General features: G+C 35.3%; 1 protein-coding gene across 2 annotated transcripts in view; it reads right to left on the reverse strand.

Annotated features, from left to right (window-relative positions):
* Positions 1-855: 855 nt before the first annotated feature.
* The window catches only part of LOC149163103 (cinnamoyl-CoA reductase 1-like), a 244,089-nt gene continuing 225,462 nt past the window's right edge, over positions 856-19,482 (reverse strand). The window contains exon 7 of one of the 2 annotated variants that reach the window (XM_089437533.1): positions 856-1,242. In XM_089437533.1, the coding sequence (XP_089293659.1) occupies positions 1,098-1,242 (145 nt within the window). In that variant the 3' untranslated portion in view covers positions 856-1,097. The remainder of the gene's footprint in view (positions 1,243-19,482) is intronic. The other variant, XM_089437535.1, reaches the window with a different exon arrangement.

The raw sequence follows: 19,482 nt of genomic DNA on the forward strand, positions 1-19,482 counted from the left end.
AAGAAAGATAGAAGAGCATCTCATAATGATGTCCAAATAAAGTAAAGGCCACTTGTATTTATAGCCTTCCAGGGGTGTCCACTTTGCTTTAGGGCCGACCTTATCTAATATGCACATGTGGGCTTTTCTTCATAAGTACACTTTTCCTTATTAGTTTTGAGTGATCTTTAGGTCGATTTTGGTCCTCTCGAAAAGAGGAATTCAATGCAATCATCATCTCCATCAAATGAGCTGTCCAAAGTGGATTTAGACCGCAGTCGCATATTTTAACAATTATATCACTGTGTTAATGTCAAACAAATTTTAAAAAATAGAATATGCATACTTAACATATCCAAATAAAAATAGAATATACACTTTCATAGACTTTTAACAAATCCAAATAAAAAATAGAGTATGCACTTTCATAAAATTTTAGCAATTTTTTTTTTATAGATTAATTTAATTTCTGACTTCAATATAACTTTAAACTTAAATTTTTATTATTATAAAATATCCCTAACATCCCATTTTTACAATATACCTCAATTCAGCCCTATTTTAAAAAAGAAATATCCCTAACATCCCATTTTTACAATATACCTCAATTCAGCCCTATTTTAAAAAAGAAAAGAAAGAGGAAGGTGGTTCACCTACTTTCACTTAAGTTCCCATTTTCCATTTTCATCCTTGTTACAATCGAATCATATATTTTAGGGGTAGTGTTACCTTGTACCTTTCGTTTACAAACGCTTCTGCATGTAATGAGCTTAATTTTCTAAACTTAGAGAATATTGTAAAAAATATTTTATCATTATCAAATCCTTAGAAAGGTAGTGTTCAAATTTACTAGAGTTGACTATAATGACAATCATGTAAAAAATATTTTATCATTATCAAATCCTTAGAAAGGTAGTGTTCAAATTTTACTAGAGTTGACTATAATGACAATCATCTCAAACAAACTGACATGCATGATATACAATGGAAAACGATGAACGTCATTCAGTGGGTCCACATCGACTAATTCAGAAATATTTCTCTTTGCGGCTGGATAAGAAGTCCGTTGGCCTTCATTTCCACACTGCGTAAGATCTGATCATACAAATAGTCATTATTCAATTCAAGAAGCCTTTTTCTTTTAAACTAGAAACTGCCTCCTTAATTACTTGATCCATGGGTGTAAAAACGAGACCCAGATCCATCAATTTCTTTGCAGCATTCTTATCTCGTAACAAGCCAGGTTGTGTCACTTCTGTGAACCTGCAAAAAAAAACAACTGAGGTAAGCATACTTACATAGGAAACCATACTAATCTCTTCATTTCAACACCCAGACAGTCATTATTTACAAAATTTTCAGTGTTCTTTCCTCTCCAATCAGATACTCCTTGGAACTAATCAAGGATAAGTCAATATGTATGCAGTCCCAGTTCAACTCGAAGAACACATTCCTTAGTTAAAAAAACAGTATATCAATATTCTCATTAGACCGAGAGAAGCTAGGAGCATTATTCAGACCAGTATGAGGGAGATAAGTTACACCCATGCCTAACATTGATGTGACTTGTGGTAGAAAAGGGCACAGTATAATATTTTTTAAAAATAGAAAAAATAACAGCCCAACATGGATGAGATGTGTAACCTTTATAAATAAAAATAAAAATAAAAAATTCCAAAACAGAATATCAAATATTAACTAATACATACAAACCAATATATATCCATTTTAAGTCAACATTAATTAAAATTTAATACACACACAAACCAGCAGAGATCCATCTTAAGTCAAGATCCCTTTAAGCACTGGGAGTTTTGCATCTCAGTTTCCTTTTGATCCCTCTTGGTGCTTAATAGTTCTAGAGTGGAGTTAAGATGAAACTATGCTGATTGTAAGAATCAAACAACTAAAATAACTACAAATAACAAAATTCCAATAACAATCGGAAAAATACCCTCATACACAATTACTTATTCCAAAAATAACATGCAACAATGTAGAAATTTTTCAAACTCTGATGATTTTTTAAGGAGACTTAATGTATAATGGGTTCCAATATTTAAACGCATACCAATTGGAACTATGTCTCAAGATAAATCCTTAATGGTAAGTCCCAAGGATGTGGTCCAATGCTTAATAGTTCTGGAGTGGAATTAAGATGAAAATATGCTGATTGTAAGAATCAAACAACTAAAATAAATACAAATAACAAAATTCCAATAACAATCGGACAAATACCCTAATACAAAATTACTTATTCCAAAAATAACATGCAACAATGTAGAAAATTTTCAAACCTGTAATTTGCTGATGATTTTTTAAGGAGACTTAATGTAGAATGGGTTATGGGTTCCAATATTTGAACACATACCAATCGGAACTATCTCTCAAAATAAATCCTAAATGGTAATTCCCAAGGATGTGGTCTAATGGTTAGGTGGGGAGGTTTGACCCCACAGTTCTTGTGGTCCAGTCCTGGGTAAAATCTGCTAGATACAAGACATGTATTTAATAAGTAGATATGATCTTGCAGTACCTTACAGGATTACTTCTTTCCCCAGCTATTGAACAACTTTGAATGTCTTCTGATAAAGCAAAGATGTTAGCCTCACTCTCATATGATAAAAACAATTCTAAGTCCAAAATAATTAAATTAATTAAAATCATAAAAGTTGGATTTAATCCTACTTTTCTAGATTGGGTTTGTTCCTCATAGATAGGAGTCAGTTTAGGTCTAGTTGGTTGAGAGATTCTCTCCAACTAATTAGGCTCCTAGATTAGTCTGTGGTTGAGATATTTGATCAACCAAAGTGTCCAAGATAGACACACTATCTTGAGACAAATTTCCTCATGTATTTATATTTGTATCATAAACATTATTTGGATAAGGAGAGAGGAATACAGTGAGCCTCTCAGGGCTTTTCCGCCATGCCTATGATGTGTATGTCTCTGATAAATTTATATGTACAGCCTCACATTCTGTCGAGTGAAACTCGAAAATACACTGTTAGAAGAACAAATCACCACTGCCCTAAGGAGGATGTGCATGGTTGTCAAAAGTCCATAAGTAGATGCTTCAGTCTCGTTGACTATTGAGTCTTGACTTCCAACCCAAGCCTAATCATATAACTACTTCCAAATATTTTACTAAAATATCAAGATTTTAGTAATCATTGGAAATGCCGAAGCAGATCAAAGGCGGAAGGCAAAGGGGAAGCTGAAGTTGCACAAGGAAGGAAATAATTGTCAAGGGCAGCATATATCCTTTGTTTCTCTTGAGTATATTGTCACTGACTTTTAGCAATTGATTCAGATATTAAAGATAAAAATCCATCACTATTCCTCTTAATAGCCTACCAGAGGATTACCAACATTTTTTGACTTCATTTTGTATCTCTTCTCAAAATGAAACCCCCACATTTGAAGAAGCTCTAGGCTTACTCCAAAAAGAGCAAAGACTCAAGAAGAAAGAACCTACACTAGATCAAGATTTTATAGGAAGACACAGAGGAAGAGGTCATCACAGACGCCATCAAGGAAGAAGATCTAATTGGTGTCAAAATCAAAATTAGAAATCAAATTCTTCAAATCAGACAAGTACTTATGAAAGTTCTAAGCATTGCAATTATTGTTGCAAGAATAATCGTACTAAAGAATAGTGTTATCTTAAACAATAACATGAAGCTGAGAGGACTAGAGGTAGAGAATATTGTAGAAGAAGAAGAAGGGGGGGTAGACATAAAAGTTATTTTGTTGAAAACAATACAATTGTTCCTCAAGAATCTGCCACTAATTATTTGTTTATGGCTTCTAATATTGATACCTTTGCTTCTCAATGTGTTTGGTATATTGATTTGTGAGCCATGAAGCATATGACTAGTAAACAAGAAGTTTTTTAAAACTTGCTCCTTGTGATAATGAAATTTTTATTCTTGGTGATGACAGTTCCCATGAAGTACAGGGCAAAGGTGATGTACCCATGAAAACTTCAAGAGATAGTATTAGAACCATATAGGATGCCTTATATGTTCCTAGCTTAACAACAAATCTTCTTTTAGTTAGTAAAATCACTGATAAAATCTAACTATTGTGTTTGATAAGAAGCAATGTATAATTGAAGACCATAACAATAATATTATAGCTGGATGATTGTAGTGCAATGGTATGTATATATTTGATGGCTTTCCACGGCAACAAGGAGTTTTTTGACATGTTGCATCTCAAAATCAATTATGGCAAGAAAGATAGGGTCATCTCAATAATTTTTATTTAAAGTTGCTGCATAAACATAACTTGGTGGTTGGATTGCCTAATATTGATTATTGGAGAAGACAAAGGTGTATGCGAGACATGTATTGCAAGAAATCAACATCGTTTCAAATTTGATAACAACAAAACCAGAGAAAATCAGGTACTTCAATTAATTCATAGTGATGTTTGTGGTCCCATGAGAACCCAATCTCTTAGAGGTGCTAAATATTTTGTCACATTCATTGATGATTTCTCATGGAAAATATGGATGTATTTTTTGAAGAACAAATTTGATGTTTTTGTCACTTTAAAAAAATCAAAGCTATGGTTGAAAATGAAAGCTGTAAATGCATTAAGATTTATGAAGTGATAAAGGACGTGAATATGAATCAAATGGTTGTCATGGTTTTTTCTATCATCATGGTATTAAAAAACAAACATCTATTGCCAAGACACCTCAATAAAATGGGGTAACAGGGAGGAAAACCAGATTTATTGTGGAAATGGCTAGGTGTATGTGAAAATGACATCATCTTAGTGACAGGTTTTGGGATGAAGCAATGCAGACATCAGTTTTTTTTTTAAATCACAGTCTGACAAAGGTAGTTTGTGAATAGACCCTTATGAAACTTGGTTAGGAAGGAAATCGAATGTATCCAATCTCAAAGTTTTAGGCTATTTAGCATAATCACATATTTCTAATTCAGATAGACATAAGTTGGAGGCTAAGAGTAGAAAATGCATCTTTATTGGATATGGTACCGAATCAAATGCATATAAGTTACGTGATCTAGTAAACAAAAAGGTTGTTATAAGTAGAGATGTCATTTTTGATGAAAGACCTCTGCATGTCCATCAATCCAAATGGAAAGGTGAAGCTTTGTAGGGTGATGACGATGAGCATGAGTTCAAAACGCTTGTTACATATAGAAGGCATGGAAGAGAAGAGGACAGATAAATGGAAAAAAATAATGTAGAGTTTGAAGAAAAAGATGGTAGTCAGTATTCAAGTCGTAAAGCCAAATGAAATACAACAGAAGGACAAGGTCACAATCACCACATTAGGTAAATCTTGCTATAACGAGTGAAGTTGTGCATTCTTATGCCAGTGTCTTTTAATGAAGCAAATCGAAAACAAGAACAGAGAGATGTCATGCAAATTGAATATGATTTTTGGATAAGAAAAAACACTTAAGTTAGTTGAATTACCCAAAAATAAGAAAAATAATAGGCTGTCAATGGGTGTACCACACAAAAATTCAAACCAGATGGTTCCATTGATAAATATAAATCCAGGCTGGCTGCAAAGAGATATGCACAAAAATAAGGTATTGATTATGAGAAAATGTTTGCTCCTACTGCAATATTAATAACAATCAAAATGTTATTAGCTATTGTAGCACAATTTGGATGGCAGGTACACCAAATGGATGTTAAAAGTGCATTCTTGAATGGAGATTTACAAGAAGAAGTATATATGGAGCAGCCTGAAGGATTTGTAGCTGAAGGAAAATAAAACTTAGTATGTAAGTTGGTGAAGGCTTTGTATAAACTAAAACAAGCCCCTCGAGCATGTTATGAAAATATTAACAAGCATCTTAAATCAAAAAGTTTCAAAAGAAGTGATTCTAACCCTAACTTATATATCAAAGAAAAAGGTGAAGAAATTATAATTATGGTTGTATATGTTGATGACTTGATAATTATAGGTGACAATAATGATTTGATACATGGAGAAAATTATAGTTTTTCTAAATAATTTGATACGACTGACTTGGGCTTGTTACATTATTGCTTTGGTATTGTAGTCTGTAAACAATCACATAGAATTTCTATCTCATAGACAAAGCATGCTTCAGAACTATTGCAAAAATTTAGAATACAAGATTGTAATCCAAGTAAAACTCAACTCCAATGGAGGTAAATATAAAACTTTCGAAAGATCATAAATATGAAGTAGAGAAAGAATTGTTTTATTGTCAACTTGTTGGAGGATTAATTTATCTTACCACAACCAGACCGAGCATAAATTTTGTAGCTGGAATGTTATCAAGATTTTAAAATTGTTCCAGGAAAACACATTGAAATCCAGCAAAAAGAGTACTTAGATATATCAAAAGCACCTTACAGTTTGGTATTATTGGAAAAAAATGAAAACTTCATGCTGAAAGGATTTTCAGATGCAAATTGAATAGGTGATATAGATGACAAGAAATCTACAAAAGGTTATGCTTTTTCCCTTGGTAGTGGAGTAATTTCATGGGAAAGAAAAAGAAACCTTCGGTAGCACTTTCAATAATAGAAGTAGAACACAAAACAACTATTGGAGCAACTTGTGAAGCAAGTCGGTTACGAAATATTTCAAGTGATTTGAAGCTTCCACAATTGCAACCTACAAATTTACAATGTGACAACCAAAATACCATCAAGATGATGAAGAATGCAATTTATCATTAAAAAACAAAACTTGTTGAAATTCAACATTATTATATTAGAGAACAAGTGCAAAACAAAGAAATAGAGCTGATTAATTTTATGTGGTGCTCCAAAGTGGCTTTGGGGTACAAGTCATGGTCTCATGGGTCTCTTGATGAAAAATAAGCCTGTATACTGCTCCAAATGAGGGCATGGAAGATGGTGCTTTCCTTCCCATGTCTCAATGATGAGACAAACCTCCTCTAGGCCTCAGATCAATTGCCAAACCCTATATATATTGCTAAGCCAACTGGGGGCACTGCTGGTCCAAGTGCATCATCTCGCATATGATGTGGGGCAATGAACAAGGTGTTGAGGGTGTTGAGGGCACCCACAAGATGAGACAATGCTATATCACATGACGGAGTCTCATGACTATCAATGCATCCCCTACAAGTGTCAATATGATCCTCTAGTGGGCTTGGGAAGTTGGGATTTAGTTAAATTACCCAACCCATGATGAAACCACCAGCCAATTACGCATAAGATCCAATGTGTCTCCTCACCCTCAGGTACAATAATTCATTAGTGCATCTAAGTGAAACAAGCTTGTTAGTCAAGGGCACAAATGAGACTTCATAATGGGTTTCCCTTCCAAATTTGGGGCTTTGAGCATGTAATGGTGTTACCTCCCTAGGTAGGAGTGGCTAATAAACAACCCTATTAGGTGTTCCCAACCCCTAAAGGGAAGGACATGTCCAAGGTACATCCTTCAAGTGGTAGGTGTCATGTGGATAATGATGAGGTGGATTGGGACACAAGGGTCTCAAGGCCAAATGCCATGGGCTCAAGGGTGGTAATGATGAGGGATGTCCACATATTTGGGTGTATGAATGTAGGAGGGAGCAATCGTGGTACATGAGTTACCCCAACCTTTGTTTTTCCACCCTTCTTCATTTTCCTTTTTCCTTTTATTGATTTTTATTTTATTTTACTGCTCGGGGCTCCAGGGGATGAGAGCATGTTGTGTATGATATAGAAATGACTTCCCCCTTAAGGTAGTTCATTGTCCACTAGGGGTTGGGACATGCATGCGTTCCTTAATGATGCAGGGGGCACATAAGAGGGCCCTAGGAATCAGGGTGATGGCCATAATGATAAAGGGGTAGAGCTCATGCTCGACTTTTTCCCATGTGCTAAATTTTATTGTCTCGACCATCTTTTGCATTTTGTGGTATTATTTCCTTTTGTATGTGACCATGATATGCTTTTATCTTTTTTTTAGCCGCATCGACCTCCAGGGCAACGTTCTAGGTCCGATGTAGACATGTGGACAAGGGGGGGGTACCAAATCCTTGTGGATCTAGTGGTCATGTGGACCCAAAGAGGAAATATGACAAAATAGGGCATGTCATGTGCAGAGGGGAGTGAAAAATGTGGAACAGGAAAATGAGGCCGCACTACCAAAATCAAGGTTTCCCAAGTAGTTCCCATCCTAAATGTGAAACCCATTTTTTAAAATTTGAACAAAGGAACTTAGAATTTGACAATTTGCATTAATGCCCTAATTGTGAAATTTAACCAGAAAATAAATTTGAACTGGAATTTAAAAATTAAATTGTGGAAGAATCCCTGGAAATCAATTTGGAGATGTTTCTTGTCTGTGGCTTCTCCTGCTCCCACTACCAAACCAACCATTTTCTCCCATCCTATCTGGGATCAACCTATCTAGTCCCAGACCCAGAAGACTTCAAATTAGAGGTCTCCTGGCCACCGTGCCCAAAACTCCAAGAACAATTGCTCAAACTTCCTCTCTGTCTATAACTTTCTCCGTATTTCCTTCTCTATCTGTGAAAGAACAAAAGAACTCCGCCTTTTTGTCATCTTCGATTCTCTTATAACATCCCCTCTTTCATTGCCCTCCCCCCACCATCTCCACATCTCGGTTTAAAATAAAGGGTTTCTAACTCTAATTCATTCACAAGTGGAGCGAACTCTCACATCCAGGGTGCTCCTTCTGAAATTTAGAGGCGGTCATATATTATTAGGTTAATGCAGTGTTGAAAATATTGGTGTCGGCAAAATATCGGCAAGGGTCCAGAAAATATCTTATCGGCAATATCGGCAAAATATCGGCAAATATCGGCAAGCATAAAAAATAATTTTTTCAAATTTTTAAATATAGGCGATATTTTGCCGATATTTTCAAAATATCGCGATATTTTGCCGATATTTTCCGATATTTGCCGATATTTTGAAAATATCGCGATATTTTCAAAACAGAAAATATCGCGATATTTTCTCGGCGATATGTCGTTTTGCCGAAAATATCGCGATATTTTCTAATATCGCCGATATATCGCCGATATTATCAACAGTGGGTTAATGGTAAGTAGGATATTTATTTTATTAAGTGCCATTACAATCATTATGTCCATACATTACTACCAATGCATTATTACTTTTATTAGATGTAGTTGGTACCATTATTTTAATCCTTTTATTAAATTTATACATTTAACAAATTTATATAATCATTAATTAATAGTTGAATTTGTTTAGGTATTAATTATCAATTTTTTTATGTTATTTGTCCTTTTTGAACAAATATATATATATATATATTTCAATCCCCTTTTAGCTTGCAAAATTCATTGTATGTATTAGTTATATATTGTGATGGTGGCATAATTATTTCACAACAATTATTCATTAGATTCTTGTACGTTAGTATTTACTTAACACTTCGATAATTAATTCATCGCTTTTTACTTGGACATTTACCATAATTAGTTAGTACACATACTAGTGCAGTGCATGTGATACATGCATATGTAGCTATCATATGCATGTCTCGTATGCATGCTAATATTTCTATATTCCCTATAACTTGAGGTGGGTCATTACATACACCTCTCCTTCAAAAAACTTCGTCCCAATGTTAAGGTTTATATAGTATATCAGTAATTATTTTAGCAACTAGTGTAATCATATAAAGATTTTGATCTGTGATTAAATACTTATTTAATGTGAAGAAATTTTAAAATTTGTGTTTTGAATATAATAGGTTTATAATTTTAATAGTCAAGCCCTGCCCTCGCCAGACTCCCAAGTTATTCTAGAATCATCCTATCCTTCCTAATCTCTCATGCTCCCATCCTATCCGTCCTCTACTAGAATATGCCATGGCAGTAGCTATACTGATCTAGCCATTCATAAACCTCAAGGGTGATATCGTCAACTATATCGACCTAATTTTCCAGTAGGCATCTGGTAGTCATCATCACACATCTAGGGGAGCGTGACTCGCACAATCCTTACATGAATCCAAGTTTTGGAGGATAAACGGTTGGAAACACCTCCACCCCTCCTAGTAGGACCAAGGTCAACACTCTATCATGGAATATTATTGAGCTTCAATTGTTCTTGGAGTTTTGTCATCACGTGGTCGGTTTGATAATGATACTATCTACAATGTAAACACTTGTCCACACATTATAACATATGCATCAATATATTCAAAGCAAATTGTATTCAAATAACAGTTTCTGTGCATTCCAAATATGTTGCTATCTACGATATTGATCTATGTTTATATAACATATTTGATTATGTTTAGCCAATGCATCTGTAAGTTCGTTTTCATATTAAGTAGTCAAGTGTAGTCATTCTTTTATTTCCATCTTATCAAAATAAAATTAGAGACATCACATCTATAACCTAATTCATAATTCATATTAGTATCATGTACCAACAATGTGAAACAAATAATAGACTTCATATTGGTGTTAAGCAAATAACATATTTCATATTGGTATCCATGTACAAGCAATGTTAAGCAAATAATTTGAAATTATTCTTATACGTAATGCTTCATAGTTATAGAACAGTTCAAAATAATAGTATCACACCAAAATAAGGTAAAGATATACAATACGGTTTTAAGTGCTTCAAAATCAAAACAAGTTGGGGTATTTCTGACATATGGCCTCTGTGTCTTCCCAAGTAGCCGATCCAGGACTATAATTGTTCCACTGGACCTTAACTTGGTCTACCAAGAGAGACCTGAGCTGTCGAACCCTACGTTCCAGTATACATAATGGTTTCTTCGTTTGATACCTACAGTTCCTTCCATTGAAGGTTATGAGATTTGTCAGCTATATAAGTCTTAATACAGATACATGAAAAAACATTATGAACTTTATGCAAGTGGGATGGCAATGCAAGACGATAGGTGAGAGGTCTAACTTTTTCCAGAACTTTGAATGGCCTAATAAACCAGGGTGACAACTTTGTTCCTTTGCCAAACTAGATAATTCTTTTGTTTGGTCTGATGCGGATAAAAATTTGATCCCATACTTCATAATTACTATCTGTGTAGTGAGCATCATCATAACTCTTTTATCTATCTTGTGTCACCTTTAACCATTACCAAAATTTATTTTATCTGTTCCTTCATCTCTTGAATTAATTCTGGCCACACTATCACCTGATCTTCTAACCTGTCACAACTTAACAATGTTCTGCAAGGTCTATAGTATAATGCTTCAAATGGAAGCATTCAGATTGAACTGTGGTAACTGCTATTGTATGCAAATTCAACCAAGGTAAATTACTTTTCCCAAAGTGTTTGTTGATCCATAACGTACATTCTTAGCATATCTTCTAGTACTTGGTTCACCCTTTATGTTTGTCCATCAATGATAAGATGTACTTAAATTTAGTTGAGTTCCTAAAGTTGACTGCATACAATTCCAATACCTTGAAGTGAATCATGAATCCCTATCTGATATGACTTTCTTGGGGATTCCATGAAATCTAATGATTTCATTTATAAATACTTGAGCTACGTCAACAACTTCATAGGTATCTCTTACAAGAATAAAATGGGCGTTTTTTGTTAATTTATCCACCACAACCAGAATGGCATTATGACTTTGTGGGGTAAGAGGTAGCCCAACGATAAAATCCATAGGAATCACCTCCCATTTGGTCATAGAGATGTCATGAGGTTGCTGGAGACCCGCTAGGTGCCAATGATCAACATTCACTTGTTGACATTCAAGACATTGTGCAATGAATTTGACAATATCACGCTTCATTCTTGCCCAAAAGAAGAGTTTCTTTGTATCAATATACATTTTCTTTACACCAGGATGCACACAATATAGTGCTTTGTGGGGCTTCTTTAAGGATGGTGTTTCAGAGATCCCCTTTATCAGGAATCTACATTCTGCCATGGAATCACAACAATCCATCATCCTCTAGTTCATATCTGTCAAACTTAGGTTCTCTTGGACCGTTACTATCAAGCCTGGATCTCACTTTTAAATACCAACCGTTTTCCAAGAGATGTTCTAGCACTCGCTCCCTCAAGTCTATCTTAATGGGTATAAGAGAAAAGATCCTTGGCCTCCTACTTAGAGCATCTGCCACTATATTCTCTTTTCCTTTAATGTATGAAATTCCAAAGCCATACTCACTTAAGAATTCACTCCATCATCTTTGCCTAACATTCAAGTCCCTTTGGGTAAACAAATATTGCAAACTTTGTTGGTTTCTTTTTAAGCATAAAGCTTCTTCGTACAAGATAGTGTCTCCATATATTTAATGCTAGTACTACAACGGACAATTCTAAGTAATGAGTGGTGTAGAGTTCTTCATGAGGCTTTAACTTCCTTGAGGCATATGCTATTACTCCTCTATCTTGCATTAATACTGCACCTAATCCTTGCTTGGATGCATCAGTACATACAGTAAAATCTTTATCCATGTCAGGAACTTGTAAGATTGGTGCACTAGTTAATAGTCTTTTAATCTTAGAGAATGCGATGTGAAATTCCTCGGACCACTCGTACTTAACTCCTTTACGCTGGAGGGTCGTGATAGGCTTTGTAATTTTTGAGAACCCTTCTACAAACCTTCGATAGTATCCATTAAACTCATAAAACTTCGCACTTGCACTTCATGTGCATTCTTCGGTATTAGTCATTCTATGATTACTTTTACTTTCTCAGGATCTACTGAGATCCCTTCACCAGATATAATATGACCTAAGTAATGAATCTTGTTTTGAAAGAAGGAACACTTGGATAATTTTCCATATAAATGATGTTCCCTGAGAAAAGATAATACTATCTACAAATGTTTTTCATGCTCCTTCTCATTTTTGGAGTATATGAGAATATCATCTAAGAAGACTTATACAAAGTGGTCAAGATACTTTTGGAAAACACTATTCCTAAGATTCATGAATGCTGCTGAGGCATTGGTCAACCCAAATGGTACTACCATGAACTCATAATGCCCGAAGCATGTTCAGAATGTAGTCTTAGAAATATCACTGTCCTTAATTCTTAATTGATGGTAACCTGACTGTAAATCAATTTTTAAAAAGACAGAAGCTCCTTTCATTTGGTCGAGGAGGTCATCAATTCGAGGCATTGAATACCTATTCTTTACTGTAGCTTGATTTAAGTCTTTAGTCTATGCATAGCCGCAAGTAACCATCTTTCTTCTTGACAAAAATTACAGGAGCACCCCAAGGTGAAATACTGAGTTGAATGTGTCCTATATCCAATAGTTCCTTCAACTGAATTTGTAACTCGTGAAGTTCTGGATCTGTCACTCTATAGGGTGTTTTAGAGATTGATTATGTACCATGTTTCAATTCTATTATGAGATCCAACTCTCTTTCAGGAGGTAATCTTGATAGTTCCTTTGGAAAAACATCTGGAAATTCAGATAACACCAGATATTGCTCTAAGGACAGTCTTTTTTCCTTGATTACCTCCTTAACTACATACACCTGACAACCTTTTCTTAAAAAACACTTCATTTACATTGCTGAGATGAGGCCTAAAGATACCTTCTTCTTAATACCTTGGATTTGGATTGCCTCTCTTTTATCAATTATGTGGAGAATTATTTTTCTGTAACAATCTGCCCAAGCTTGATGAGCTTCTTGTTGATTTTGGGTAGCATTGGATGTGCTCTAGCTCGAAAATTTGTGGAGGGGCTAGAACACATGAGATCTCCAAGACCCAGAAATTGTTTGGTGAAATTCCATCCGGATTGTATTTTATTAAAATAATTAATATTTTTAATAGGGTTCCTAAGTCTAAACTTAGGAAAATAAAAATATTAATGGGTATTAATGAAAATATGGGTGAGAAGCTTCTAAGAGATGATGATCAAGTCTCATTTAATATTAACCGTTGATTAGAGACTTAATCTCGGCCATTGCTTCATCAACAAGAAAGTACAAGAGGAGGCTTGAGGGTCAGTTGGAGACACACCGAGAAAATACTCAGTAACCCGAAGGAAATCAATTCTCAATGAGTAAGAAATCGATTTCAGAGGGAGAGTTGCATGGTGAAGGAAGAGGAGGGCATCAACATCAGTCAAAGACTGAGGAGGAGGTGACACAGTGCATCTGAGAGACAATGTAGAGGGAGATCTCTTAGAGACAACGCAACTAGGGATGCAGTTCTCACGTAGATGATGCAGAGAAGGCTGGAGGGTCTCTGGGTGTCAGAATTTCTCCAAAGTGAGGAGAAAAATTATCTCAAGTGTTTTCTTAAAAGTTTCTCTATGTTCTGCAGAATCATTCCTTGTAAAGAGATTGTTACTAAAGATTAATAAATAAACCCTTATTTGTTGCACCGTTTTCCCGCATTGGGTTTTTCCAGGGACGATTGTCCAAAAATAACAGCGTTGATGTGATTGATTTTTGTGCTTGTATTTCTCTGTTCTTTTCTCTATGCTATTATGTGACAACTACAGTAGAATTTACTTTGATGTTTACTGAAGGGTTTTGTAAATAACTTATTGTGGAAAATAAGTAGGAAAAATAAATCAGTTACTGTAGTAAAATTTCGTGTTTTCACACTTATAATCAATCCATCCCTATGACAAGATCATAAGTTCCCAGGGCTGTGACATATACTTTTAGCTTAGTCAAACAAACCCCAAGATTAACTTTGCATTCCTCAACACTTAATTCTATGGATTGAAGTTCCACTGAAGCCATTTCTCCAGCTCGCCCTCCTGAAAATTCTAGGAGCTTAATCTTTTGTAGCTCCCTAGAAATATCTTCCTGCGGTTATCTATAATCTAAACCTTTGGACCCCTTTGAATTTCCTCCCTCAAGGTGAGGTCCTCCTTGGTACTGGCTGTCAGCGGTCCTTTTAGTGTTTTTAGGATTGCTTCTAATGAACACATTATAATGGTTGATTCAAGCGCTGAAGCAGTTGGTGCTGATGACGGTGATGACGATGGTGATGGCGACGCTACCTGATGGTCGTCGTTGATATGTCTTTACCATCGCAACTTTTTCTTGCAGGCAAGTGTTACTAATACTGAGGTCAAGGAGGGTAGTATCGCTATCTCCTTGTCCTAATGCATGGTAATTTGTTCTGATGCGTAATAATACTTACATAGATCTTCCTAATTCATAGTATCACTTCGTAAAAATACCTAGCATTTTTTAACGTTATTATACCCATGGAAAGGTTATTAAATTTAAATATCTTCATTAATGACATGATTAATTCTTTGAGTAGCCTAACAAATATATATAGACTAAGAAGTATTATAAATAAGATAAAAAATGATATAGATAGACACCCAAGGCGAAAAAATGAATACGATATTAAAGCATCTTTTCCTTTTTGTTTTTTTAAATGTCATTTAAAGTTTAAAAACAAAAGTTCACAGGAATTCTTAATTAAGACTTGAATTAACATAAATTATGTAATCAACGTTATAAAGATTATTATGGAATAATCATCAAAACAAATTTAATTGGCCAAATTTAAAGGAATAAAAAATAATATCTATAAGGAATAATTTAAATTTAATATCTATAAGAAATAATTTTGCTTTAAAAGAGCCTATGTCTTAACCACTGTTGATAATATCGGTATCGGCAAAATATCGGCGAGGGTCCAAAAAATATCTTATCGGCAATATCGGCGAAAATATCGGCAAAATATCGGCAAATATCGGTAAGCATAAAAAATATTTTTTTCAAATTTTTAAATATAGCCGATATTTTGCCGATATTTTCAAAATATCGCGATATTTTGCCGATATTTTCCGATATTTTGAAAATATCGCGATATTTTGAAAATATCGCGATATTTTCTCGGCGATATATCGTTTTGCCGAAAATATCGTGATATTTCCGAATATCGCCGATATATCGCCGATATTATCAACAGTGGTCTTAACAATTGGCGAAATTTAATATTGCAAGTAGCAACTAAGAAAACCACATGAAATGGTGTTGGAAAGAGGATTTATTCCAATTAACTAAATAAATATAGAATACTACTTTTCTTGCAATACCCCTTCAATTAGAAAATTAATTAATTTTTATCCTATTTTGGACTTTTCACACTTCTTTGTGACTAATTTCTTAAACCTTTAATCATTAACTATCACTTCAATATTATCTTATTTTAAGTTCTAAATGTTAAAGTTTTTTCTTTATTATTTTTTATTTAATAGATTAATGTTTAATATTTTTTTTTTCTTTTCTTTTCTCCTTTTTTTTTTCTTCTTTTTCTTCTCAATCTGGCTACTTCTATTATTGATACAAAAAAGTTACAGCAAGGCCATGGCCTTGAGAGTTCTGCCCTGTGAATGGCATATTACAAAAAGCTCATGAGTTCAAAACAGTGTGAACCTTCATCAGTATGCTGACTTCATCTTCGACACAACACAGATTTGAACAAAAGCGGAGACAATACATTTGACCAACATGCCACAGTGCTGAGTGTAAACGACACATGGACAGACAGAGACCTGAGACAAACAGTAACTGCGCGAAACAATACATAGTCATGATAAGTATAAACGACACATTGACAGTCAGAGACCTGAGACAAACCATAGCTGCGAAAACAAAACATAGTCATGCTGTATCAGTCATCGTCAGTAGTATAAGGCTCCTCGACGACTCTACACCCGTATTGAAGAGAGTCCTCCGAGTCAGAATGTGGAGCCACCGAGCCTGTGGGTTCACCACGAACAGGCGCACTTGGGCCTGCAGGAACAGCTGGGTTCAACATCGAAGCACTCCCCATGACCGGGCGCAGGTTATCCACTGGATTCACATTCCTCTGTTCTGCAAGTGCTTCAGGATGGGCGGCTCCCAGGTCCCTGTTATCTTCACATTTTTCTATGGTGACAGAGACTATGAAAGTGGAATTAGCGAGAGAGCATGGAATGCGATAACGCACAGTGGGATGAGCAGCATGCTCACATTCAACCCTCCCAATTCTCCCACGACCCCTGCCTCTTCCGCTTCTTGTGGCCGGTGGACTGCTCCGCCCAGGTTCCAGTGTTTCAGAAGATCGCTGAGAGGCCGCTCGGCCACCAGAGCCACCTCGTCTGCTCAATAACCTGAGCCTTTCGCGCGGCATTGCAGCGTTCAGAGAGTGAATGCAAATAGAAGAGTGCTCTGAACGAGACAACAACAGAACATCAAATGGATCATAAGAACCCGACGCACTAACGGGCCCGTGTTTGCTAGCAGAGAGACTCAGAAAAACGCACAGCGCTGCAATCCAAGAAGCTGCAGAGGAATGCAACAAAGCCGCGGGAGCAGTTCGCTTATGGAGCGCCATGGCACTGTTAACCTTGCAATGGATGGACGAAGTTAATGTCTTCATTAATGAGCTTGTGCGAGCCCAACTCGCCTGACCTGCATCATTACTCGTGGCGCATGGGGGCTGACACCTACCCATGTGATACGCCTTCCACATATCCTTTGAGCTGTTAACCACCCGCATCCGGGGGATTAATGTTTAATATTATATTTGCTGTTTTACTTTTATTTATTCAACCTTTTAAGCAACATTGTCAGAAATATGGTTTTAAAACTACAAATAGATCAAAATTTATATTAAGCCTTCATTTTTTTTTTAAATTGATTCAAATGAAATTATTCAAGATGAGAATAAGATCTTAGCGATGTCACTAATGAATGATTAGTTTGCTGATAGTAAAATGATATTTTAATTTATTCACTCTCTTTTTAGATGATAGTTAGAATCTTTTTAACATAAGGTCTCTTTTTTTAAGGATTTGTTTTTTTGCCGTCAACAAATATTTATGTGTAACTCTATCTTATCTTCACATTCAATATAATATAATAAAGCGTGGAGATAACAAATATGGGTATTTCCTATAGTGGAAATTCCATCATGTACTTAGAAAACCCACTGAATTTAACTATTTTACTTGATTAAATATATTAATGCTTCGTTTAGTACCACTTAAAAAAATAATCTTATCTAAAATTTAAATAAATTTATACTAATATAAATTTTACTCTTAACATTTCCAATCTGCCTTATGTATTTAATTTTCCTAGTCATGATTTTTTATTGTTTAGACTTCACAACGTATTTATTTGTAGAGGATGGCTACCACGCTGTCAAGGATACACTCCCTACCACGCATATATCAAATTCAGTCCCTACAGCTGTCCCCTCGAAGGGTAACCACAAGCAGATACCAATCTCGACAACAGTGGACACATACGTCAATGTCCTAGCCGTTTTTTCTTTCGATTCCTGTGGCTAGTGGCTTCTTAGTCATATATATGAAATGATATTTTAAGGTTCAAAAGACTAAAAATTGTCTATGAGACCATTAGTTCCCTGTTTTTCGCTTTTTGCAATTCAATCCTTTTCTGATTCAAATTGATGATGAGCTGGCCCAACCTTCCAACAATCCCCTTGCTAAAAAGACAATGCCAAGAAACCGATGCTAACATGTTCTCATAACTTTTTTTGATGTCTTTGAATGCATCACATTCTAAAATGAAATGTTTTTCGGATTCCACAGCCCGAGATGTCCAAAATGTACACACCCATTCTTCCCAAGCTTCTTTAGGCCTTTTTCACCATCCTGTTTCACACCGAATTTGATGTTAGTTGGTCCTTAATTGAGAAATAAAAACCTTTTCTCTCCACGAAATGCTAGCTCCAATGAACTCTTTTTGTTGTAGATCACACATAGGGTTGAATTCCTCAATGTAATATTTCTTCTTTCTACCCAACTCTTTTCCCCATACCTTTTTACAAAACTTCTCCATAACAAAATCCTTTAGCTCCTTGCTATTTGTGGGACATGCATTGAGGTCGATATTCCATTTTTGCATCCAGGTGTAGTTTTGTTTCATCCATGTTTTCTTTCTTTCACTCATGCCTTCATTGAAAATAACATTAGGCCATACGTACTCTCATTTGCTTAATTCTTTTTATATATCTTATGAGCCGCACCATAGCAATTGCTTCAATGGGAGTTGCTCCTGTTTCACTCAACATTATCTCATAAGGTATTAAACTTTTTTTTTTTAACTTGCTCATGATCAAACCTTTTTCGATTTTCTCAATTTGTTTCCATTTTGAGAAGGAAGTGCTACTAGCCCACAATTCACACCCATATAGCATCACTGGACAAACTAGGAGTCCAAAAAGCACTCTAATCATTTTCCAATCCCATAACTCTGCCTCTCTACATCTGTCTTAAAGAGCATATAATGCTTTCCACCCTCCTAAAATTCTCTTCTTTCTGCAGTCCTCCCAATTGAGTTTGTTGTTGAAATCAATCCCAAGGTACTTGTACTCATTTACTTCTTGAAGAATGTTGTCTTCAAAGAAGAAAGTATGCTAGCTCTGCTTCCTTTTATTAGAGAAAATCATTATTTTGGTCTTGCTAGTAATGACTTGCATCCCCACTGCTCTACAAAATGCTCAAGGGCATATAAGTGCATTTGCAACCCATGGGCCGATTTAGAAATCAATACAATATCATCAACAT

The sequence above is a fragment of the Pinus tabuliformis genome, chromosome 5_2 (assembly GCF_031772625.1).
Source record: "Pinus tabuliformis cultivar Carrire ecotype Pingquan chromosome 5_2, CPIR1, whole genome shotgun sequence".
NCBI lineage: Eukaryota > Viridiplantae > Streptophyta > Pinopsida > Pinales > Pinaceae > Pinus > Pinus tabuliformis.